The sequence below is a fragment of the Paramormyrops kingsleyae genome, chromosome 13 (assembly GCF_048594095.1).
Source record: "Paramormyrops kingsleyae isolate MSU_618 chromosome 13, PKINGS_0.4, whole genome shotgun sequence".
Lineage (NCBI taxonomy): Eukaryota > Metazoa > Chordata > Actinopteri > Osteoglossiformes > Mormyridae > Paramormyrops > Paramormyrops kingsleyae.
Genome location: NC_132809.1, coordinates 30,996,274 through 31,021,358, shown reverse-complemented (window position 1 = coordinate 31,021,358; position 25,085 = coordinate 30,996,274). Strand labels below are relative to the sequence as shown.

Here is a 25,085-nt window from a genome sequence, read left to right as displayed (position 1 = left end):
AACATAGAGGGCTATTTTGTTTCATTCAAAATATTCTCTGCTATTTGTCTGAAAGTAGAATAAATTTTCAGCTTATTTAGGAGTGTCTTTTCTTTCTTTCCTTTACGAACTTCCCTTTTTATCAAAGTGAGACACCCCCCACCCCAACCCACCCCTCCTGGTGGGAAGTCTCAGCTTGATATAAGGGGAATTTCATAAAGGGAAGAAAGTGTATTTCACAACACCTTGTGATAAATAAGCCTCATTCTAAGGGAGCAGCGCTATATTGTGAGGCTGCTTACACACCATGCTGTCGCTTAACTCCTCAAGCTCCAACCACACCATCTTCAACAAGGGCAACGTCGGCCCATGCACGATTGTGGGCCTCTGTTGCTTGGTGGGCATCTGCGGTAACATGGGAGTTGTCTTGGTGATAGCTCGCAAGTTCGGGAGAGGCGACAAGAACTTCACCCTGAAACTGGTGCTGAACTTGGCCATGGCTGATCTCCTGTCCCTCGTCACGCTGCCTGTGTGGATCCACAGTTGGCTGTTTGGCTGGGTGCTAGGTGTCAAGGCCTGCAGATTCTTCTCTTTCTTGGTCATCGGCAGCCTGTATTGCAGCGTGCTGACGGTCACCCTGATGAGCGTACAGAGGTACCTGGCAGTCCTCTACACCAGGCAGTGGATGAAGCTTCGTGGGGCTGGGGAGAGGATATTACTGGCTTCTCTGTGGGGGCTGTCAGGGGTCCTGGCTTGTCCAGCCCTTGTGCTAGGAGATGTGGTTGGGGAGGAGATGCGTTGCCGTTGGAAATTCAGCTCAGTGGGGGAAAAGGTGTTCGCTAAATGCATGGAGACATTATGGGGCTTCATCGTCCCTTTCACCATCCTGGTCACTTCTTATGGATGTCTTCATCATAAGGTAAATGATACTGCTTTCTTCAGCAGCCCCAGGTTGACCAAACTGGTGACAAGTATTGTTGTGACCTTCTTCGTCCTGTGGTGTCCTCTTCACGTTGTCAATATCATGGGCATCTGTGGCCTCCTGCTGAAGTCCGAGTACCTGAACAACATCTGCGAGATCGGCTGGGCAGTCACTCAGGCACTGACGTTCATCAACAGCTGTGTGAATCCCTTTCTCTATGCCTTTGCTTTCCGGAAACGTAACAAAAAGACGGAGCAGTCCACCCAATCAACGTAGTCCAAGATAACACAGTTTACTTAAATATACAGTTCGTCATGCTCATTTGCAGTGTTCATTTTATGAACTCTATTATTTAAATCCATTTCCTAACCAATATTCCTGGTAAGGATTACAGTATTAAAATGCTAAAGCAAATTCTCACCATTGCTGTAATATTCAGCTCATTTTTTTCTTTTCAAATATTTCAGTGTTTATGCATTTATTTTTTATTTGTTCCGTCTATACAATATCGGAATCATATTAATAATGACATTGTAACAATCATGACAATGATTTAAGAGATTTAAATTTTTGTTTTTTTTTGTAATCATCTGATTATTGTCATAGAACCACAACAGTGTTATTTGAGCGTAAATAATACGTAGAAAGTGAAATGTATTTTTATGGTCCTTAACATTTTTGAAGGGGGTGACTTCTCTTATTAACCGTGACACATAAAGTGAAAAGATTACTATTCTCTCTAATAACATCACCTAAAACACCATATAATTATCAGTAAGAGTGATACTAATGTTAAATTGCCATTAAATGATTATATGTTAACCTATCTGCTTCATATCATGTAGCATGTCTTCTATTGCAATAATAAAATAATAAACATTTTTAATGAAAAAATACCATTATAGTACTGTATTATTTATTGTTACCTCGTTAATGTTTCCTAATTAAAGAAAGCATTGTAAAACAAAGCCTTGGTCTACATTTTTATCATTTTAATGTGTTATGCTAAAGACATTTCTAATACTTTCTAAATGCATTACATACACTAATGCTTTTATCAAAAGCAATGTACAGTAGAGGGAATAGTTACAAATTACAAGCGATCCCTGGGACTTGAACTAACAACCATTAGAGTGCTTAGCAGGACGCTCTTTTTACTGAGCTACAGGATGAAGTGAAAAAAAATCGTAATCATATTAATAAATAGATCAGGCTTAGGCACATGGTACAACATCCTGAAAATGACAGAATGTTACAGGAAAGAAACATCAGAGAAACAGAATCTTGTCCTTCGAGAAGGAAGGAAGTCTTATGACATCGTTCTTAGCCATGGAAATAAATTAAGACACCACTCTATTTTTTTAAACAAATCTGTATTGTTAAATCCTGGTTTTATCTTGGTTCTGCTGGCAGAAGGTTAAACTGCGAGACAAGCTGCTCCAGGCTCAAAGTTTCTAAGACAGCAGTACACAAGAACCGGAGTCACTGTTCACTTCAACTGCGGCGTTGGATAGGTGGGGGTCTTAATGGTGTGCCCAGATTGCCACCAGTTTCTCCACCTCCACCACATTTGTGAGCCTGTTGCGGATTTGTGTGTGTGTGTGTGTTGCAGAAAAAGAAACAGTTGCATTCAGAGGCATCTGATGTTTGGAAAATTTGGATTATTGCTGGAATCAGTATCAGGGCCTTGAATGAGTAAAGCTAGCTAGCTAACTAGCTAATCTATTTTGGCTCATCCATTAGCCACCTTGATGTATTACTGGGTCGCTGATTCATTGTTACATGTTCACTTTTACAATTTAATGGTGTATGAACTCACCACAGCCCGGCCTTGTAAGTGGTGAAATGTATAAAAACAAAAGTAGGTACAAAACTATGTTCTCCAGAATGACAAGCAGTCGGTGGTGCCTCATAAATTCACAAAATTCCCATGGTAAAATTTTCATGGAAACCGTCCATAAATTTACTGGAATAATTCTACCCCTAGCTGTGACATTTAGGTGGAATGGTCAGAATTTGCTTTAAACAGCTTGAATCCATGGACCCCATCTGTGTTGTGTCATAAGTTCCAGGTGGCAGTGGTGTAATAATGTGGAAAATCTTTTCTTGGTAAACACTGCCCTCCCCTCAATCCAATTCAGCAGCATTTACATACCACAGCCTACGTGGGTGTTGTTGCTGACCATGTGCATAACTTTATGGATGCAATTTACCCAGCTTCTAATGGCTACTTCCAGCAGGACAACATGCCATGACACAGAGCCCCAGTCATCAGATCTAGATCCAACAGAACACATTTCGGGTGGAATGGAAAGGGACATTTGCTCCATGAACATGCAGTCAATAAATCTGGAGAACTTACATGATGCAATCATGTCAACATGGACCAGAATGCCTAAAGAGTATTTAAGTTCCTTGTCGGGTTCATGCCATAGAGAATTTCCTTTTGGAGGAAGGAACTGTTATCCAGGTAATGGACAATAATGTCAGCTAACAAATTCATAGGGAAAGATCATATGATTTAAAATCTATTTTTTGCAGTCATTCCATATGTAATTTAACAAAGAACTAAAGAATCGTGGCCGTTTCTATTTCAGTTGAAATAACTAACAATGCAAATAATGATCAAACCTTACAATACGACTTCATCCATCCATCCATCTTCTGTGACTGTCTTATTCAGGGTCGTGGGGTGTCCAGAGCCTGTCCCACAGGCTACGGGTGCAAGGTAGGGAACAACCCAGGATGGGGCGCCAACCCATCACAGGGCAGCAATACAACCTCAGTTATTTTTAGAGCACGAGATTTTTTTATATGACTACTGAAAATATATATTAAACTACGACTCTGACCAATACAGTCGTCCCTCGTTTATCGCGGTTAATCCGTTCCAGACTCTACCGCGTTAAATGAATTTCCGCAAAGTAGCATTCTTTATTATTCGGCTGCACATGGCATTAAAGGATTTGCGGGGGGTGCTCGAATACATAGGCCTACAGTCCATACGTACCGTAATTTAAATTTTTATTGTAATACAGAGCTGTATAATTGACTCAGACAACCGAGCGCGCGCTGTATCATTTTCACTATCAACTTTTTAATGAATAAATGTAGGCCTATTTGAAAAAACCGCGATAGAGTGAAGCCGCGAAAGTCGAAGCGGGAAATGGCGTGGGATGACTGTATACGGTAATATGATGGATAGTTGGAATATACATAAGTAGGCCAAGTGTAAAATAAATACAGAAAACAAATTCGTTCTTGGAAGACAAGTTAGCAAAACCGATCTTGCCAAGTCTTATACAAGTGTTTTTAATGCATATTTTAACTTTATTGTATCTCCAATCTCTATGTAAAGCGTCTTTGAGTACCTAGAAAAGCGCTCTATAAATAAAATGTATTATTATTATTATTATTTAAGACTACAAGTACAGTCTTTACGTTCTTTGTATTGCGATTCACCCAATATAAGCCTTAAATCGACACATGTTGTCGTAAAAAAAACTGTTGTAAACCGGAAGAGTATTGAATTGTGACCCGGATGTGGAGGCTCTTGATAGAAGGAGGGAAGTGTTATGATTTTATACAAATTTGTACTCTCCGGTGAGTGTTGATTACACACTGACTGGGTTGAGAGCAAGCAGATAAAGCTAGTGTTGCAGTTTGTTCCTGATCTGGTTACGTGAGTTTCCATCATGTCTGTCGTGCCACCCAACCGATCATCAACCGGTTGGCCGCGTGGAGTGAATCAATTCGGGAACAAATACATAAGCACCCCAACAAAACCGCTCACGCTGGAAAGGACCATTAACTTGTAAGTGAGATGTTACTTTATTTAATATAGTGATTATATGCCTCTGGTTTGTTATGTTCGGTTTCTTTGCCTGCCTCCTTCTCCTGAAGTCAGTCCGACATTATTTCGCAGAGGTTTTGGGGCGACCTGACGGTGTTTTGCTTTTCCCAGGTACCCCCTGACCAACTACACGTTCGGCACGAAGGAACCTCTCTATGAGAAAGACAGCTCGGTCGCGGCGCGTTTCCAGCGGATGCGGGAGGAGTTCGAGAAAATCGGCATGAGGAGGACAGTGGAGGGCGTCCTGATTGTGCATGAACACAGACTGCCGCACGTCCTGCTGCTGCAGCTGGGAACCACTTTCTTTAAGCTGTGAGTCGGTGTGGGACCGCGCTGAAATGCACTTTATTTGGCGCGACTTAGTTACTGTCTTTGTAAGATGGTTACTTCTTGGGAATTTTAGGACTATGCTTGGCCGCACTGTTGTGGAAATAGTATCTGAACGAAAATATGAATGGTCAAAATACATACAAACGGCAAAAACCGATTCTCAAAATACTGGTTAATGATAATGGTTAGTTTAAGGTGAAAGTTTCATGTATGTTTATGCCTGTGAAATTAATACTGAATTGTGCATAATTTTTGAAGGATGTTCAACAACTTATCTTCTGCATAAAAATGCTCTTGGTGGCATTCAGGCTTTTTTTTTTTGCCTGAAGTATGTGTTTTGCACTGCAGACCCGGTGGAGAGCTGAACCCCGGTGAAGATGAAGTGGAAGGGTTGAAGCGACTGATGACAGAGGTACTGACACTGCTTAGCTGTGACGGGAGGAGGATTTGGGTGTAACTTTGTGTTGTTGTTTCAGTGGGTACATTTCTCAGAGCACAGGTAAAATTGCCTCACAGGTGTTATCCCAGTGAATAAATCACAATCTGCAATGGCTCCCAGTTATTTACGTGGCTAGTTGCATGGATGATTTGAATCATGGCGCTTAGTGTCAGAATTGTCTGTCTCCAGATTCTGGGACGTCAGGATGGGGTGAAGCAGGACTGGGTTATTGACGACTGCATTGGGAATTGGTGGAGGCCGAACTTCGAACCCCCACAGGTAAATGCTGGGCAGCTCACAAAGCACATGACCGAATTCCCCCATTCTGCTTCTTTTCTAACAACCCAAATCTAGGATTTTGCCTAAATCTTGTAAGCTGCCTGTGTTTCCATCTGCTGGTTCTGAACAAAGTGGCTCAGTACAGTACTAACCTGCACCATGTCCGGCGGAGATAACAGAAGATGGTCAGCGATGGTGGCAATGTGTTTCCTGTAAATTACAGGAAAATGGATCCGTTTTAGGAAAGATTAATTCTCCTTGGTACCATTAAACTGTAGCTGTAGTTTTAGAACAAAATGAAGAATATTGGAGCAACAGTTTATTTTTCCAAACATATCACATGATGCCATGTGTAATGTGAAAGCTGCCATCTTTGTGATCTGAGGGTAGTTGTGATATTGCTTCTTGAAACCACTGATCTTGTTTGACCTTTGACCTTTGACCCCTGACCCCCCCCCCCTCAGTACCCTTACATTCCAGCTCACATCACCAAGCCCAAAGAGCATAAAAAGCTGTTCCTGGTCCAGCTGCAAGAGAAAGGTAAGCACCTCTGGTCCTTTTCCCATACCGTGTTGGCTGAACACGGGTGGGATTGTGTACCTTAGTGCACGGTTATGTTTAGTGGTTAAATATGAAGATGATCATCATTCAGAAATAGTCATTGAATTTCATTTTGAAAGCACATTTGTGCCTTTTCAGTTTCATGCTGGCACTGATAACACAGCTCTCTGACTGGTGATAGTCATTCCCATTTTTTACAGCTGTGCTTATGATTACCCATTTTCATTACACACTTATGGAAAATTGCTTGATCTTTATCTACATAAAATCTTTAAAATGAATCAATAAATCAAAACGAATGCAAAAATTAAAATGTCCACTTTGATATTTTTGGTAAGAAATACTTGTGTGTAAGCAGATGTTATGACTGTGGATGTGTTTCTGACTGTGTATGTGTGTACGTATATGTGTGTGTGCCTGTGTGTGCATGCTGCAGCCCTCTTTGCAGTTCCTAAGAACTACAAGCTGGTGGCGGCTCCCCTGTTCGAGCTGTATGACAACGCCCCCGGCTATGGACCAATCATATCCAGTCTCCCACAGCTCCTGAGCAGGTGAGACATGTTCATTTTGTATTTGCTTCTTTTCAAAATGTGGAACAGGAAGGCAGCCAAGAGTTCCTGGTTAAGCGGGTGGCTGGCGGCCCTATGCTCAGTTCAAAATTCAGCAGAACAAAGGGTGTTTAACCTTAACTTCTTAGTATAACCTATAATATAGTATAAAGCCATTAAAAATGTAAAGCCCATAAGTTTCTGAATGTCATCCAAACAACTATATGCAAGCATAATAATGTGGCAATGAGATATGTGTGCAGTTGTAGTGAAAATGTATTTGGCATTTGTAGGTTCAACTTTATTTACAACTGAGTGGTGTGAACAGTGGTGCCGTCATCGTACATCATGCATGGACTTTGTGAACTTACAGCGGGCAGCCAAGTAAAACTGCAGAAACAAGATGTCTTTGTCAAGATGTTCGCTACCGGTGAATTTGATTTGGAAAATGTGATTTACATGTACTGAATTACAAATGTATGCTTTTTGTTTTAAATTTTTTTTCTTTTAAGTACTGTGTTTGTCTTTATTTTCGTTTTGGAGAGTACAGTTGTTTAGTAAATAAAAATGTCCTGTTGTGTTTTTATTTGTAAACTTCAATTTTTAAAAATAATAAATGTCTTTTGGTAAAGACATCTTATGTTTGTGTGAAAAGTTTGTAAACATTGATCTGAATTTGTGGGCAAATGTTTACGAGAGCAGTTTAGAATAATGAATAAACATTATTTTCCTTATTTGACTAGTGGTTAAAAAAACAAGGGGCCGTTTTACGTGCGTTCAAATAAATATACAAGGGAATTACTTGTATGAGTAAAATCGTCGTGCAAAAATGTTTATTTTCAGAGGTTTTTTAAACCATAATTTTAATCATGTATGCGATTAATGTTCAACTTAACGCCGATTTTCTCAACGTAAAATGTTACACATAAGCCTGTTGGTATACACGCTATTTCAGGCGACGCCATAAAGGATTGTGGGACACGTAGTTTTTTTTTTTTTTTTTTTTTAATGTTGATTACGCAAAATTTCCGCGACTTGAGCTTGTTTAGCACGTTGTTCATCGTATGTTATGACTTCGAAACGCAAGAAAAGTGATGGAACAGCTGCAGGAGGGAAGAAAAAAGAGAAAAGAGAGGAGAACGCGGAAATCTCGGGAATAATCCAGGATGCAGATATAAAAGAAAAAGTGAAGGAAGCCTGGCACAGGAGGAAACCCTTCTCACATGGTCAGTTTATTAGCTGGCTAGCTTCAGAACTGCCAAAAAAGCCCGTAGTAAAAATTCGTCTGTAATACTGACATTGATAACCGATAAAGACCAACGTTAAGCGTTGAAGTATGTCAATATAAAAATTACTAAAATCGATTAAAAGAAACGGCTAGCCTCTCACTGGTGGTTCACAAGCAGCATGACGGTTGCCTTACAGGCGGCTTGGTGCTGGACTGTCAACCCTTCCCGCACTGCGTGCTGAATAACTTCATTCAGAACGAGGGTTTCCTGGAGAATCTACAGAAGGAGCTTCTGGCTTTAAATTTTCATGAGAAATCCAACGACCTGTACAAATTCAAACAGGTAAACGGGGAAACTGCGTTACACAGCAGCCTGACTAAGAATATTATAACAAAGTATATAATAATAAAGTCTATAATACACTTTACTGCTTTTTCATTGTCGGAGGGTGGTTCATTTAAGGCTGATAGTGATAGTGTTGTTAGTGTTTTGAACACTTTCTTGGCAGTCGGATGACCTGAAGCAGAGGAAGGGTGCGCACATACCTGGGTTAAGGTACGTGTACCTTCAAATGATGTGTGCATGACTGTTTTGGTAACAGTGTTATATGCTTGTCATTCCACATTCAGGGAAGGAAGGGGGGTGTGTTGTGCTCCCAATATCTTTGTAGGAGGATGAAAGTCCAAGTCTTTAGAGTCCTGGTGCTCCCTGTTTTGCTGTATGGCCTGAGCCAAAGACTGTGCTCATTTGATACTGTGTTTTTTTGGAGAGTCCTTGGGTCCTTGGCCAATTCCGGAGAGTGGGACTGGATCCCATGTTGGCCTGGGGGGGTCACCAACTGGGATCCCAAGATGTTTCGCTGTACAGTGGGTGTGGCAGCGCACTGTACCAATGCACACTTCCCGACCTGACCTGACCTTCTGTATTAACAATTCAGTTTAGACCAGCTATTGTGTTTTAATGTCCGCATTGCTACAGCAAGACATGATCACTGGAGAAAAGCGCAGACAATGTATATCCATGTTAAAATATATAGTATCTCTGTAGCCAGATTATTGATATGTCAAGTTAGGCCATGTGATCGTTGTATCACAGGGGAAACTCTTGCCCTTATGCAGAACTGTGATCTTTGACCAGTTTCGCCACTGGCTCAGCGATGTGCTGGACACAGAGCTGGAGCCTGTGGTGGACGTTTCCTGTGCCAAGTATGAGTACACAGGTGAGTGGTTCCTCACGATACGCAGAACCTTCCCCTTGCTGTGAATTCACGAGGATACATTGTTTTCCACAGCATCACCTTTTACTCTGACGTTACGTCTGAGAGATGGTGTCTTCTAAAAACAGACACTGTGTACTTTCTTCAGTACTGATTCCTGTGCTATACTGAATTATATACATGCTATATACAGCTTTTCATGTATTATTTGTTGCTATTTTCCTTAATATCTAAACATAGAATATTTCCTGTCCCAGGTGAGCCCGTTTTTCATTCACATATTAACATTCCTTCAATGTCCCTATTGTAAGTGATTCCACCAAATCACTTAACATGCTTGGCTTCAGTAGAATAAAATTTGTATAAGAATTGTTCCTTAAACAAATTGCCCGTCAAACTAATCATTTAATGTGAAGTGGAACTTTTATAGTTGATCTGGAACGTGATGGATAGGGGTTCCTGTAATGCAGTCAGTTCCCCCTTCATGTAGCTGTTGGGTTGTATCAACCACTTTCGTAAACCTACAGATGTGCTGCTGTGTCACGATGACGAACTAGAGGGCAGGAGGGTGGCTTTCATCTTCTACCTCGTCCCCCCCTGGGAGGCTAGTGATGGGGGGACTCTGGACCTTTACAGTGTGGATGGTCAGTACCATAAAGACACTCTTCTATATTCAGTCTCGCTGGTGTCACCCATCACAGGATGGATGGCGGTCTGTCTCGCTAGCAGGGGCCGATCTTCTCGTCTCTGGTTGTTTTTAGAGAACTACCAGCCCAAGGACGTTGTGAAGTCTTTGGTCCCCCAGTGGAACACACTGATTTTCTTTGAGGTCTCTCCTGTCTCTTTTCACCAGGTAGGGGTATACTGCTCTTCACCTGACAATAAACACAGACCCAATTTGAGGTGAAAACGTTGCATTTTCATGGAAGATCTAAAATCCTTCAAATGAGACACCTATCCAGACTGTCGTGAGACAAACCCGAAACTAACAGATGTGGAAAAGTCTTTTGAAAGAAGGTTTATTTTGTGTAGACCACAATATTTGACTGTGACCTAAGTTAAAACACGGGCAGCCGCAGTAGGTGTGCTCTCTCTGCGGTTGTGCTTTCTCTGCGGGTGACTTACCTGTGCTTTTGCTCTCCTGCCACACAGGTGGCCGAGGTAATCTCAGAAGACAAGTGTCGCCTGTCGATGAGCGGCTGGTTTCACGGCACACCTTTGGAGCGACCTCCCCGTTATGTGGAGCCAGCCATCCCCCGGAACCCGCACCTCCCTCGCGATGTAAGTGGAGGCTGCTGGATGGGCTGCCCTTCCCTGGTTCCATCTCCAGGCCTGTTTACCTCAGAGCAAGGGTCTCAAAGTGTCCTATTCAAACTGGGCTGTGACTTTTTTTTATCATTATAAAATCTGGCACACCGAGATGAAAAACAATGTAACGTCATTCCGCTAATGAATGCCGGTGAGGCTACTTTTTTGCAGCTGGGAGGGAGCAAAATCATGGACTGTCTGGGGATTCCTGAGGACCGGGTTGAGAATCATTTGTCTAAATCAGTGTCTCCCAATCCGGTTCTCAGGGACCCACAGTCGGTCCATGTTTTTGCTCCCTCTAAGTTCCCTGCTAAACTCTCTGTGGGTCCCCAAGGACCAGATTGAAAAACACTGGAATAAAGGATTTGAAGAGTTTCGTGATGATCAGAGACAATGTGTATAAATGAAGAGTAAAACAAGACGTGAAGAACTTTTTATGTCCACTCACAGTGCTTTTGGATCTGATCTTCTTCAGGAGGAGCTGCTGCTGGAATGGGTGAACCCTGTGTACCTGGACATGGCCTACCAGGCACAGATGCAGGAGGAGTTTGAGGAGAGCTCTGAGATCCTCCTCAAAAACTTCCTCAAGGTCAGTGGTGGGCCTGATGACGGTCATCGCTGCACCTTCACGGTAGCGGAGTTGGTCTCGGACTGGTCTCCTACACGGCTAATGGGAATTCTTTACAGGAAGACAAGTTTAAAGAAGTGAATGAAGCCCTGAAGAAGACTGAGATCCAGTGGACCAGAAGGGGCCCTCCCAATAAGAGGTGAACTCCACTCACCTTCCCACAATGCCTTTCGCAGTGTTCCCAGATAGATTCTGCCGTTTTGGGAGATTCCTATGTTCCAGAATAGCCTGTTAAGTAATCCGTTACTACATTATATGCGTCAGTCACAAAGAATCTTATTGGTCAAATTTTGTGTGGGATTTTCTGATTGGTGCATCGTCCTACGAATTGGGTTGCAGGAACTACGAACGGGCTGAGCTCCAGGCCCTTCCCCCGTGCGTGAGCACGTGCTGGGAGCTCCTGTCTTCCGAGGCCTTCTTCCTGTTACTATCCAACTTCACGGGCCTCAAACTGCACTTTCTGGCACCTGGGAGTGACGATGAGGAGGAGGAGGAGGAAGAGCAGGACTGTGCGGCAGGATCGACTAGGTCCCTCGAAGCAGCAGCACCGGAACAGCAGTGCGGCAAGCGAAATGAGAGGAAAAGCAAGGGTGAGCCACCACTGATGAGGACACCTCTGGTTTTCAGGCCCTGTCGGCTGTCCGTTGACCTTTGACCTCTGTGCTTCGTTGACCCAGAGCCTAGCACTCCAGTGTGCAGAGGGGAACTGCGCCGCTGGGGAACGGGGGACTACACCCTCATCCATGACACAGACCTGGATAACATGGAGTTCGCCCTGGACCTGCTGCTTTACTGTGGCTGCGAGAGTGAGCACTGCATTCTACCTCCAGGAACATTAAGAGGCAACCTTCAGGCTACCAGTAGCTGTCCTTAGCCACTGCACCCCCAGCTGTCATTAGTTAGGATAGCATATAATAGACATAGAGATTAGCTGTTTGCGGAGTTGCCCTGTTCAACTGGACCCATTTAGGTGGGACAGATAGTTTCATTTCAAGGGAACTGGCAGTAGTGACCTGATATTCACTGTCAGTAAAAAGGGTACCAGTTTGTACCTTTGCTTGTCACTGGGGCTGTACCCTTAGGGATGCCAGTTGTACCCTTAGCTGTAGGTAACTGTACCTATTAAGATACAGAAATTGACTATGAGGAGCATTTTTGTACTATTGATGGTACATTAATGTTTCAACCTTGGGGATGTTCCTCAGAGTGCATTTCTGTACCTTAAAAGGTATTATTACCTACAGTTAATGGAACAATTGGCGGACCCTTGATGGTACAGCCCCAGTGTCAAGCAATGGTACAAATTGGTACCGTTTCTTTTTTTTGTGATATTGCTGATACCACTGACTTCTCGGAAACTGAGTTTGGGGAATGAGTAATTTGGAGACAGATGAGGGAAAGTTCAGCTGATGAATGAAGGTGGATTAAAGGAGCAGGTTTAAGTGAAGTAGCTTACAGATGGAAACTTCTTCCGGCGTGTTGTTGCAGATTGGCAGTCTGACCTTGGAGGATTCACGTCGTACATCGCCAGCGGAGAAGATGAGGAGGTGAGGTCTGAATCCCTGCTACAGGGACAGGTATTATCAGAGAGCAAGGTGCCCCAATGTGCTTTTTCTTGCTGTCTGCTGTGGGTTTTAGCTCCTCACGGTGTCCCCAGAGGACAACGCCCTTGGGTTGGTCTACAGGGACAAGGAGACGCTCAGGTTCATCAAGCATGTGAATCACAGGAGTTCCCAGTCCCTGGAGGACGGCCCTGTCCGGAGACATTTCTACGATTTCTCTTTTGTCTATTATGAATAAATGGACCCTCTCTGTCAGGAAGATCTCCCCTTTGAGGACAATGGTCATGTGGTTTACTGTAGAGGAGGTCAAACAGGATGGAGCTGGTCAAAGCTGTATTTTTTGAATTACTGCCCAGTAAACCCACCAGTGGCTACATGGTGTTGCAGAAGCTTGTCTTTATTATTGACTCATGTGCCATCGGTCTGAATGACCCTACAGTGTCCCTACAGGATGTAGTGGTACCGTAATGAATGAGGGCATGACGTAAGTTTGCAAATTACAAATGTGCCGTTTCAAAATCATCAGGCCTGAACAAGTTAGTTTTTTTCCCCATTTATTCATTTGTTCATTTATTACCAGTGAAGATAAACACAACTTTGGTATGTAACTGGCGATCCCGTAAAGCATTCTTCTTTTTTTGAAACCGTAAAAAGTATTATTTTACAGTATCAGCATTCCTAGTGCAATTTTTCTCATTGCCACATTTCCTTTGTGTGTACAGTCCAGTGAAGCAATTACTTCATTCCATACATTCCAGTGGTCATTCTCATATTGCATCAGAGTAAGAACTCAAATGTACTGCATTGCACAATGTTCCATTTTTAAATCAATAACACAAACTAAGAAATACTGGGTGTGACGTGAGTGAAAGCTATGAATGAAGCGCTATTTTCTGGGATTTTTTTTATTTGTTTGTAGTCATAAAGTGACAAAGTGAACAATTTACAGGTCTCCAAACAGTGAGATCTTAGTATTATAGTACAGCAGAAACTCTGCTTGACACCGTACATTGTTACTTTTATCAAAAATGTAAGCTATACAAATGTGTGCATATGTATGTGTGTGCATATGTATGTGTGTGTATATATGTGCATATGTATGTGTGTGCATATGTGTGTGTGCATATGTACTGTATGTGTGTGCATATGTGTGTGTGCATATGTATGTGTGTGTGTATATGTATGTGTGTGCATATGTGTGTGTGCATATGTATGTGTGTGTGTATATGTATGTGTGTGCATATGTAATACACTCATACATATTCAGCAGCAAACCATTTCTAACATAAATATGACTACCCTGTAGTAGAATATGTGCAACGTCGGCTGAATTCCTCTCATTGCAACCATTTCTCAGTCTGACAATGGTCACAATTCAGTGTAACATCTCAGAATAAAAAACTCCTTCTCCTCGCTAGGTTGCTACAAATAAGTCTGAATACATCAACCCTTGGTCTTGCATTCCAAAACAACTCCACCCTCCCGAAGATCAGTAACCATGACAAAAGAGCCTGTGTTTGTCATAGGGTGTATTCAGGGTTCTGGAATGGTAGACTGTAAGAGGTGAGATTAGTCTGGTGGCCATGACTAAAATAAGGAGAAATCAACAATAGCAACAATGCTCACAGAGGTGGATAGTTCAGATCCAAAAAGTAAAAATCCAGACCAAGATTTAGTTTCAACCCACCAGTTATAGTCACAGTCACAGAGTACTCAATTGGTTGAAACAAAGTCTTGGTCTGAATTTTTACTTTCTAAACCGGAACTATCCACCTCTGAATGCTCATTTGAGAAGAGATTTCCTCTCCAGTCAGATTTCTGAGGCCACGTTTTGTACTCTCACAGTTCGCCTCACCTGGTCCAGGCTGTACCGAGGTGCACAAACATGTATCATCTTTACTGAGATGGAAGATAGGGAGTGATGGGCTCTTTTCTACCTGATGTCTACTTTCTGACAGCTGGTCAGAGAAATTTCTTAGTGCAGTGTTTCCCAATCCTGTTTCAGAAGGGAGCTGGGAGGAAGCAAAAGCTGTAGGGGGGTCTGGGGTTATGGTGGTCTGGGGTTATGGGGGTCTAGGGGTATGGTGGTCTGGGGTTATGGTGGTCTAGGGGTATGGTGGTCTGGGGTTATGGTGGTCTGGGGTTATCGTGGTCTAGGGGTATGGTGGTCTGGGGTTATGGGGGTCTGGGGTTATGATGGTCTAGGGGTATGGTGGTCTGGGGTTATGGTGGTCTAGGGGTATGGTGGTCTGGGGTTATGGTGGTCTAGGGGTATGGTGGTCTGGGGTTATGGGGGTCTAGGGGTATGGTGGCCTGGGGTTATGGTGGTCTAGGGGTATGGTGGTCTGGGGTTATGGTGGTCTAGGGGTCCCGAGGACCGGATTGGGAAGCGCTGCCCTAGAGAAGTTTTTCGTGAATGGACATGGTGAAACGATCTATCAGTGTTTTAACATATGTCACTCTAAAATATATACAGTAAAGCAGTATATCATGAACTCCAGTATGACAAGCAGTAAATATTTCAAAGTTCCTCTGCAGGGCACCAATGATAAAGGAAAAAATTGAGCAAATACAGACATAAAATATAGTGTCTTCAAAATCAAAAAGTCAAACCTTTTACATTAGGTGCCAACACTATAAACAAAAAAATTATATATCGAAATATATACTATGAAACAAACGTTTCCCAGGAAAAAGTATAAATCCATTCAGTACAAATTAAAATCAAAGTCCCATCAGTTCCACTTGCAGTGTTATAAAAAGGTGCATCAGAACTTGAGCCATGAAGACATGAATCAACTTCAGTTAATATCTACCTCCCTGTACAATGGTAGCCTATGTGGTTTGATTCTCACCATTCTAACAGCAAGCATGACCTGACTAAATTAGGTCAATACGAGACCTCTCCGGAATATGATATAGTGCCATTTATGAAATGGTGTGATGCATAAGGCTCTTGTTGGATTTCAGCCTTCCAGTTGGAGTCCTTGCTGAGTTCTTCCCGCATTCTAGTCCTGTAGGCTTAGATTGATCCACCATCCGCCTGGAAATCAGGCAGCAGCATGGTGCGATCTCCCAGACACCAACACTCTGCATCCTCAAATTATAAGGTGTTGTCGTGTTTTCCTGATGGATTCTGCAAAACTTTATGACTCAGAAGATGAAAACATCCTTAATGGCAGGTGGGAAAATGTGGTTCTGAACAATGCCAATCCTCCCAGTCAGGTCAGGTCCAGCTGTTCTGCAACATTCACAAATGTCAACCTCCAGATCTCCTGTGACATTTCCTCTAATATTCTCTTCCAGGTGTTCTGTGTAAATAAGACATTAAATTAAACGAGGAACTAGTCAGAAATCTTTAAAAACAGTGACTTACTAGTATAGTGGTTTGAGTATATAATCATTTAATTCCTTAAATGTGTTTCACATCCTTTGCAGGATTATGTTTGGTTTACACAAGCGCTTTCCAGCAGTACAATACGCTGCCCAGCCAAAAAAAAAGTTGCCATTTGAATTTATATCAGTAAATACTTAAAAGCCAATGACTGGATCATTATTACAGCTCAGCTACGTTATGCAGCAATAAAGGTGAAGTCAGCTGAGTACCTGAACCTACTGAATGACCAGGTTACACCTCCATCCATCATCAGTTGGTTGTTTTCTTCCCTGTTGGCATGGCCAGGACAAGAATGCCAACATTCATTGGGTTCAAATTGTCAATGAATGGTTCAGGAAATTGAGGAATCATTTTCAGGCGTGACTTGGTCACCACAGAGTTGACTGTAACCTCATTGAAGGTCTTTGGGATGTGCTGAAGGAGGCTTTACGGAGTGGTTCAACTCACTTGTCAATACAGGATCTCAGTGAGAAATGAATGCAAATTGGATGAAAATAAAGGGTGAGACATTGCAGAAGCCTGTGGAAACGATGTCATGACAAATGTGGGCCATAATCAAAGCTAAAGGCGGTCCAACGAAAAATCGAAATGACGACTTTTTTTTTGGCCAGGCAGTGTAGGATATGTTTGTACTGGGAAGAAGATGACTGATGGCCGTTCATAAACTGACATAAAAACAGATATTTACCTGGTGATTTTCTCAGGCTGTACTTGCTGATAAAATTCCATCACTCTTTTTTCACTTAATTACAATGTCCTATGTTATGAGCCGTACCTCTGTACATTGCAGCCGGAACCCATTCAGTCGCTTCCCTCAAGTCTTCACTGTCCCTCACCGCCTCCACTGCTGAACATGTCTGGATCTTGCTGTTGAAACATGTACTGAAATGGAGCAAGAGATTCCAGAACTTATCATGAGCTCATCACCTAAGCCAGTGTTTCCCAATCTGGCCATCGGGGATGCAAAAACGTGGACCATCTGTGGATGCCCATGGACTGGACTTGCAAACACTGACCTAAACCATCGTTAAATGTTGACTGCCACTAAGCATTCAACCCTGGACAATTTCATTTTAAAAACTGTCTATAAAATATATTGTTCTGTTAGTAATCCTGCTATTCTGAAATTTAAGTTAAGCTGCAATCTATTTAGACCATGCTGGTGTTTCAAGACACTTAATCACAGTGATGAGAGGAAGGGCTAAATCAGATTAAAGAAATTACTGATTGTTTAGATTGAAAGGCAACTATCATATACATCAGCTTCAAGTACTGCAGACTGCTGTACTGCTTTTATACACCAATCAGGGCAACTACAAAGTACCTAGCCAGTTACTCACGGATTTCAAGTTGGCCTCTACGTCTGTGAAGTTCCATTCACTCAAAGGAAGGTTGGAATTAAATGGCTGTTAGGTAAAATGGGCAGAGTCAGTGCCTAGTCAGTTTACTTTGTGGTGCTTTTTTCTGTTTTTGCAGACAGGAAAACACCATGTTTGGTTTCACTCACGTCCACAGTGCCTGTGGGATCCATGCCCTGCTGATGCGTCCTGAGGAGCAGTTGTAACTCCTCCAAACTCATGTCCATGCTCTCCACGTTGTTCTGGATCTCTGACCTTAAGGGAGCACACAGTTAGTGTTCTCAACCCTCTGAGCATGCAAACCCAGACTGCAATTTGCCTGCTTACACAAACTCAGCCCTTGCCGCAGTATAATTGCAGGGCCTATTTATACCTCTAGAGGGCATCAGAGACAACTTCTATAACATCATGACATGACTCGTCTAGCATTTTTAACGTTCTGTACAGTGTGTGCTGGCATATTTGGGAGTGTGTATATAAGAGTGTGAGTGCGGTGTGTCAGTATAAGCCCCAGTACCATCTGACCTCTCCAGTTGTCTTCTGCCTCTCTTCTCCCCAACTCCAGGACCATGACCCTCCAGGATGGACTGCACCATGGCAACAGGCAGAACGGGGGGGTCAGCGAATGGGATTCCTTCGCCTCGTGCGTGAACCCCAGGGCTCATTGGCTCCTCCTTGATCAGCATCTGGCATGTCCCCCTGCACTGGCAGAGATCAGCTCATCTGTGGGATCCTATTCCTTTGCATTTGTTCGTCTCACAGAATAAGACACAGTTAATTTTAACTGAGCTTTCAGTGTTAAATTATGGCAAGTTTACATGCTAAGATCAAAGCAGAAACCATGGTGGACCAGATGTTTCTTAGTGTCACTGGAGAACTTAAGGACACTGCACTGAAATTTTCTCCACATTCAGTCTTCTCACCGTAACTGCTCTCCTGGCATATTCATTGCACTGGACTGCGACATCTCAGTAACACCTGATATGAATGGTCCTCCAGCTAGCAAGCCCTGGCCAGAACATTGGCTAGTTTCAGCAGAAGGCTTCAGAAAAGATGCGGTGTTAAAGATGCTGGAAGTTCCAGAGGTTATTTTGCCCTCTGGTTGGTTAGGCTTTCCTTGACTGATGGGATTTGATGGCTCCAACAAAAGAATGAACACATGTCAAATGTTAATGGCAGAGTGTGAGGTGGAGTCCCTTAGAAATCTCAGTATTATCTCCAGGGACAGTGTGAGATACGCTGGCAGGAGAACTTACAGGGTGGATATAGTAGGGCTCTTGTAAAGGCTCCATGAGAAGATTGTGGCCATACTTGGAGACTGGGGGGCTGCTGGGTCCATCATCTAGCATCAAAGGTCTCAGAGGCAAAGAGACGAACCAAAATCATTTCATGGTATACATAGCTATATTCGTAATGTTTCAGAAAACTGACACTTTTTAGCGGAAAATCCTAACTGTGACAAATGTTGAGCTTTATTTTTTTTAATGCTATACTGAGTGACATACTGACAGGTTTTCACTCTGCGGTACCTGTCAAGGGGTAATAAAAGACTTTATTAACTCAGTGCTAAATTTACTGTGACAGTCCAATCCCTGTGCTTTGCCAAGTGGATGACAAGTAAGTAAGGGGGGGGGGGGGGGGGGGGGGCAGTCAGCTCGATCCGCATGCCACCGTTTTTTTGCTTTCCAGAGCATCTTATCATAACTTGACTGAATGTGTACCTTTGTAGGCCTGAGCTTTTGGAATTCCAACACTGGCTGGGACATATCTCAGGTAAATAGTCAGTTAAAATCTGTAATTTTGCAAATAAGAGCAGTAGAAGCAGAGAACATCATCAAATATCCATCCATCCATCCACTTGTTTAATACAGAGTCACAGCGGAGGCCTGGAGCCTGTTCCAGGCAACAATAAACCCAAAAGAGAAAAACACCATGGAGGTGATGCCAGTCCATCACAGGGCACATACATACACACTATGGGCAATTCAGAGACACCAATTTGTCTAAATGCATGTATTTGGACAATAGGAGGGAAGCAGTAGAAAAGCAAAGCAGAGAAAACGCACAAAGACCACAGGCAGGATAATTATCCACAACCGTGGAGGTGTGAGTGTTAGGGTTGGGTTTAGGGTTAGGATTAGGGTTAGGGTTAGGGTTAGGAGTGTCGGCATGACTTTTTGATGTAAGACTTTTCCCCTGGCTGGCTTTTTATAAACTGTGCAGAATATGCTGTATTGAACTCAGCCAGAGCGGTAGCTGAGCTTTACTCCAGGGCCCTGGAGCGTGAGATGCAGGCCCCCACTGAGGCTTAACCCCCCCTGCTCACCTATGCTGACAGGGCACATTAGGATGGAGGGTCGCGTGCCCCAGGTTCAGTGGGTCGCGAGGGGAGGGAACAGTCAGCAGGTCTGACTCAGCACTGCGGCCCATTCATGCTCGCCACGGCTCGTCAGCTGACCTTGTCCAGCTGGATTGGGCTTTCGCACGTCTGTGTGTGTGTGTGTGCATGTGTATGCGTGTGTCTGTGTGTGTGTACAGGAGCCCAGCGATGTACTCACAGCTTCCTCTTCATCGCAACACTGTTCGGCAAGTTCGATTGCATCTGAGTGAACAGGAACTGGATCAGCTGACAAGCCAAGAGCATGATGGGAAACCCAAAAGAGTTAATCAAGGCCAAGGAAGTAAACCACACACATACATATGCTGCCACACATGGGCAGACAGGAAGTTGGTGCCACAGAAATGATTCAGCAGCAGAGACATACGCTAACACACCAAATCACATTGTCCTGCTCTTTCAAACATAAACTTGTCAGCACAATTGCACAACAAAAGATAAAACAAATGTTCTTGCAAAACAGACACAAGATATTGCAATAATCAGAGATGAACAATGAAACCATCATGATTTCTGCCAAGTCAAGGAAATCAAAGCAGGAAGTGTAAGCAAGGATGGAGAAGCAACAGCTTTCTAACTGGTGGACTGGAGGCCCAGTCTCCTCACCTTGTTCATGACCTTCTGCTGCTGCGTGAAGTTCTGCCTCAGAGACACCACCTCTCTCCACAGTACTTCGTTCTGGCTACAAAAACACATCAGTCGCACCAATTACTGCCGAGGTCCCGGTCCCTGCTCTTTGGAGCTCTCTGTCACTCTGTCGTCTGAGTGTCTGTCTGGAAGTCGCTCTCCTATCAATACAGTAACTTGCTATGGCTGACTCTGCTTCCACTTCTCTCCAGATCCACACTTCCCATGTCTTTGCTATCCCCTTCAGCATCCATCTCTCTCTTAATTGTGTGTCTATGTGTATCTGAATATGAAGAGTCCTTGCTGAGTGCTTGTCTGGAGGGGACAGGAAGGGTGGGGGGGACAGATCCTTCTCATGCATCTGATTCATTGTGTTGTCAGGTGGAAGGCGTCTGGTGATCCGCAAGACGGGTGCCATGCTCTATATAATACAGAAATATCAATAAATATATGTTTTGCAATGAAAATTTAAATGATGAAATAAAACACTGAATTTCTGCTGCTTTGTGCATTTAGGATTCATCATCCAAGACCTCTAGTGCTGTTAAATAATAATGCTCATAAAATATTACTGTCTGCAAAACTTTAATGGCGCTATTTTGTAGCTATGCCCAGGTTTCCAAAAATAGCCCCATCTGTGTGAGCGGGGCGTGTCAAATCTCCATGTGGACTCAGCGTGATTACCACCTGATTCTAGAACAGCAGCATACAAACGGTTCACCTGAGCTACCTGTCCTGAGTGACCACCTGACTGGATTCACCTGACCCAGTTTTCAGGGGGGTTGATTGTTCTGTTGACTGGGGAAACACAGTGGGCCAGACCACTGCAATTTATGCAGATTTGTAGCAGTAGCCACTGCACCGGGATGGTGTGATTCCTCTTTGATGCATTTATGTGTGTGTATCTGTCTCTATCTCTCCTCTACAACATCTACAACCAGCACCATGTGTGTGTATCTGTCTCTATCTCTATCTCTCCTCTACAACATCTACAACATCTCCAACCAGCACCATGTGTGTGTATCTGTCTCTATCTCTCTTCTACAACATCTACAACATCTACTACCAGCACCAGGGTACCAGGCTGGGATATGCTCTGGACAGAATGCCAGGCCATCACAGGGCATATACACACTGCACTTCACTTCACTTCAGTTTAATTCAATTCAATTCAATGTTATATAGCGCCTTTCACAACGGAGTCACCAGAAATGGTGTGTTGTAATACATTCCTACATCATTTATACAGAATATTACAAAACAGGGAAAAAGAAATAATAATAATAAATGAAAGACAGAAAGCCAGATGACAATGAAGGAGAGAAACCAAACACTCCCAAGTAGGGAGGAAAAGAGCTCTGTGGCTCCAAGGTCAGCTGGCTGCCCAACTGCATACTTTATGGGTAATTTAAAAGCACCAGTTAGCCAAACTGCATGCCTGTGTGACGCGGAGAGAACGTGCAAACTCTAAGCTGCACTTACTGCTTCACGTCCTGCATCTGACACTGCATGCTCTCCTGCTGGGTACGCAGCACCTGCACCTCGTACAGCAGCTTGCTCAGATCCTCCTGACGGACCTTGGTCTCCTCGCTCTTCACAATGGACACCTACGTGTACCCGAGGGGGGAGGGGGGGCACACTGAGACTGTGGCCTGTATTGACAAACTGGTGAGAGATTCGTCTTGCTTATTCGCATGTGTCAGCGATCCTGCCTGAGCATTTATACAAGCGAGTGGGTCTGCAACTTGGTCTGTGCATATCTATATTTTCATTCACCTCGCTGTGATTTTTATTCATGGCTGCCTGCTTCTACTTTCGTTCCCATTTGCCTCCTTCTGGACGCCGACATACCTTCCTCTTGATGTGCTCCAGCAGGTGCTCATGGCCCTGCAGAAAGTAGAGGTGCTGAAACTCTGTGTCGTCCCTCTCGGGCTTCACCAGACCACTCTGCTCGATGTTCACCACTTTCCTAAAGCCATCTGCGAGGTACAGTATAAGCTGAGCGATCACTGTGCATTGACAATCATCATGGGATGCTAATCACAAACGGTTTTAAACCATAATTAGCACACAAATAAAAACTCTAGCACACAAACTGTCCACTTGACAGGCTGCAGTGTACGGACACATTTCTGCATCTGTGTCAAATCACTGCCATGACTCCCTTGTTAAAATCCTTTAAAGACTGGTACTCACACATGTTAAGCTGACGCACAAAGCTGGCCATATTGTTATGTTTAAAGTACTTGGGTAGAACCTCTTTGGCAAACCTTCCCTGATCAAACACGTGGAAACTAGTGCCGGTCTGGGGAAGAGAACAAATTGAAGAGATTCAGAGACGCTTGTTATTTCAGCACTCAGGAGTTTGAAGATAGTGAGTTTCAGTGGAACATCTGGCCGGGTAGAACCAAGTAGTACCGTGTAGCTGGACTAAATGTTCTTCTAAAAGCAGATGTTAAGAAACTGGGAAGAAAAATATGGGGAGATGTACTGTATTATTCTTAATAGGAGCATTGTATACATTGCTGATGATCTCCCTTCATTTGATTCAAATAATAATGTACAAACACGGCACAGCTATTGTTCCCGTCTGTTTTTGTGTTGCTTGGTTTGGGCAGCCTAGATCAATGGACAGGTGAGTAAACTGTACACACTGTGGTTATGGTTAAACTGTGCCTGTATGCACTGGTGAACCCAGTGTCTCTTTCCATTGTGCAGCGTCATGCTGAAGTGTTGTCATTGATCTTTCCTATCACATGTCAACAATCTCTTTCCTCTAAGGTATTCTTCATTGCTTGCATTTTATCCCTAAATCACAATACATTGCACTTCTACTTTCATGGATGACAGCAATATCTATAATCTTTTAGTTGCATGTTCTCAGAAAGCCAAATATAGTCTAATATTTCATATTTGTGCTCTCTATTATACAAAAATAATTGTTCTGCAGCCTTTCCCCCATGTTTACGAACAGAGAGCAGTGCATTATTTATCGTTAACAAAAACAGTATACTGTGACTGTAATGACATTATGAAATTATTTTTCCTCTTATTGGAATAAAGTGATGAAAAGAAATGCTCACCAGGTACTACAGAGTGAGCCTTGCTCATGGACGCAGAGACGACCGTCTATTTGCCTGAGTTACGGCATGAAAAAAGCTTATATCATATTTGTTGCCGCCTACCTTTTAATATCATGTTGTCAAGTTTCTTACTGTTTACTTTAAGCGGATAAACCAGCACTGAGGCAGGTACATTGTGTAAACACACGTGTATTTTAAATAAAAATAGCATATAACATGGTTTTCTAAATATTTAGAAAATAATATTAAAATATTAAAACACAAGCGATAAAAGACAAAAGGATTTTTTTATATATTAATCATTGTTCGCATACTTTGTCTTATTAAATCGGGATTTCGTTACTTGAAACGAATGTATCATTTTGGCAGTTTTTATAAGAACAAACACCTGTATCCACTGCAATGAAAATCTTGTGAAAATAAGGTATATTTCACCTCAAACCCCAGCCAGAATCCTCAAATTTTTAACAAGTAAACCTTGACCTGAATGTTCATCCTGCGTTATTCGTGCCACTATACTTAAAAAAATTTAAACTTTCTCCCAGTCCTTCCTAGGCTGATCCATCCCTAGTACATAGCCTGTGAGAGTATCTAGGCTCAGTACATGGATACGGAAGCAGGACTAGCTCAAATATTCATCTCTTTTAGATCTAGCCAGATATAGCTAGATAAAGCAGAATAATATATTGAATTTGTTAGCAGAAGCTGCTATTGGGATCTAACCAAAGTAAAGTGAGACAGTCGCAGCCAGAACTCGGGTCAGATACCCACTGTGCTCCAGCAGATGAGGTGACTCGTCTCCGGGTCCTCTACCAGGGTCCAGAGTTTAGTGAGGAAGGCTGGGACATTGCTGCTGTAGCTGCCGTCCATTCCGACTGATCCGGGGGACTCCTGCATGGTTCTGCTGTAGCTGCCGTCCATTCCGACTGATCCGGGGGACTCCTGCATGGTTCTGCTGTGGCTCCCATCCATTCCGACTGATCCGGGGGTCTCCTGCATGGTTCTGCTGTGGCTTGCAGGCCGTTCGGAGGGGGGCGCAGATGCGCTATGCGACCGCTGTGCGCGTTCTGCCGCGGAATGCCTAGGGTCCGCCGGACGCTCCTAGTCCATCTTGTCGCCCACTGGGCTGTGCCAGAGCTGACTGAGGCTTGTGCCGACCCAGTCACTCCGCCGTATCGCCCCCCTCCCTGGCCCTGCTGGCCGGCGTCAGCACAACAATGGGGCCCCCGGGGGCGCACAATGCTGGCCAGCTCAAAGCTGGGAATAATGGCCCTGAGTCACGCACACTTGGTACAATGGCGCATACTCACTCGTGCATGAGCCCGCCAGGATGGGACTGGGTGCCGGAGGGGCTGCAGGCTGCTGAGG

At 43.5% G+C, this 25,085-nt stretch overlaps 4 protein-coding genes across 4 annotated transcripts; 3 read left to right on the top strand and 1 right to left on the bottom strand.

The window, feature by feature from the left end:
• The first annotated feature begins 225 nt into the window (after positions 1-225).
• Positions 226-1,797, top strand: LOC140578286 (leukotriene B4 receptor 1-like). Its single transcript, XM_072698712.1, has one exon. The coding sequence runs from the start codon at positions 287-289 to the stop codon at positions 1,175-1,177; it is 891 nt and encodes a 296-aa protein (XP_072554813.1). The 5' UTR covers positions 226-286; the 3' UTR covers positions 1,178-1,797.
• A 2,610-nt stretch (positions 1,798-4,407) lies between these two features.
• On the top strand, positions 4,408-7,546 carry nudt21 (nudix hydrolase 21). The gene is made up of 7 exons (XM_023827044.2): positions 4,408-4,715; positions 4,866-5,066; positions 5,433-5,496; positions 5,713-5,802; positions 6,267-6,342; positions 6,800-6,914; positions 7,205-7,546. The coding sequence occupies exons 1-7, from the start codon at positions 4,597-4,599 to the stop codon at positions 7,224-7,226; spliced, it is 687 nt and encodes a 228-aa protein (XP_023682812.1). The 5' UTR covers positions 4,408-4,596; the 3' UTR covers positions 7,227-7,546.
• A 368-nt stretch (positions 7,547-7,914) lies between these two features.
• Positions 7,915-13,230, top strand: ogfod1 (2-oxoglutarate and iron-dependent oxygenase domain containing 1). Its single transcript, XM_023827051.2, has 13 exons — positions 7,915-8,137; positions 8,337-8,482; positions 8,649-8,695; positions 9,259-9,359; positions 9,884-10,000; positions 10,118-10,209; positions 10,509-10,637; positions 11,140-11,253; positions 11,352-11,431; positions 11,632-11,882; positions 11,970-12,098; positions 12,781-12,839; positions 12,931-13,230. Exons 1-13 carry the CDS (start codon positions 7,981-7,983, stop codon positions 13,090-13,092), a joined length of 1,584 nt encoding a protein of 527 aa, XP_023682819.2. The 5' UTR covers positions 7,915-7,980; the 3' UTR covers positions 13,093-13,230.
• Positions 13,231-15,173: 1,943 nt separating this feature from the next.
• On the bottom strand, positions 15,174-24,799 carry hsf4 (heat shock transcription factor 4). Its single transcript, XM_072698609.1, has 13 exons — positions 24,489-24,799; positions 22,831-22,939; positions 22,486-22,613; positions 22,117-22,241; positions 20,614-20,689; positions 20,168-20,235; positions 18,866-18,965; positions 18,533-18,651; positions 18,135-18,308; positions 17,759-17,864; positions 17,592-17,657; positions 17,027-17,114; positions 15,174-16,165 (listed from the first exon to the last, which is right to left on the bottom strand). The coding sequence occupies exons 1-13, from the start codon at positions 24,714-24,716 to the stop codon at positions 16,008-16,010; spliced, it is 1,545 nt and encodes a 514-aa protein (XP_072554710.1). The 5' UTR covers positions 24,717-24,799; the 3' UTR covers positions 15,174-16,007.
• Positions 24,800-25,085: the final 286 nt, after the last annotated feature.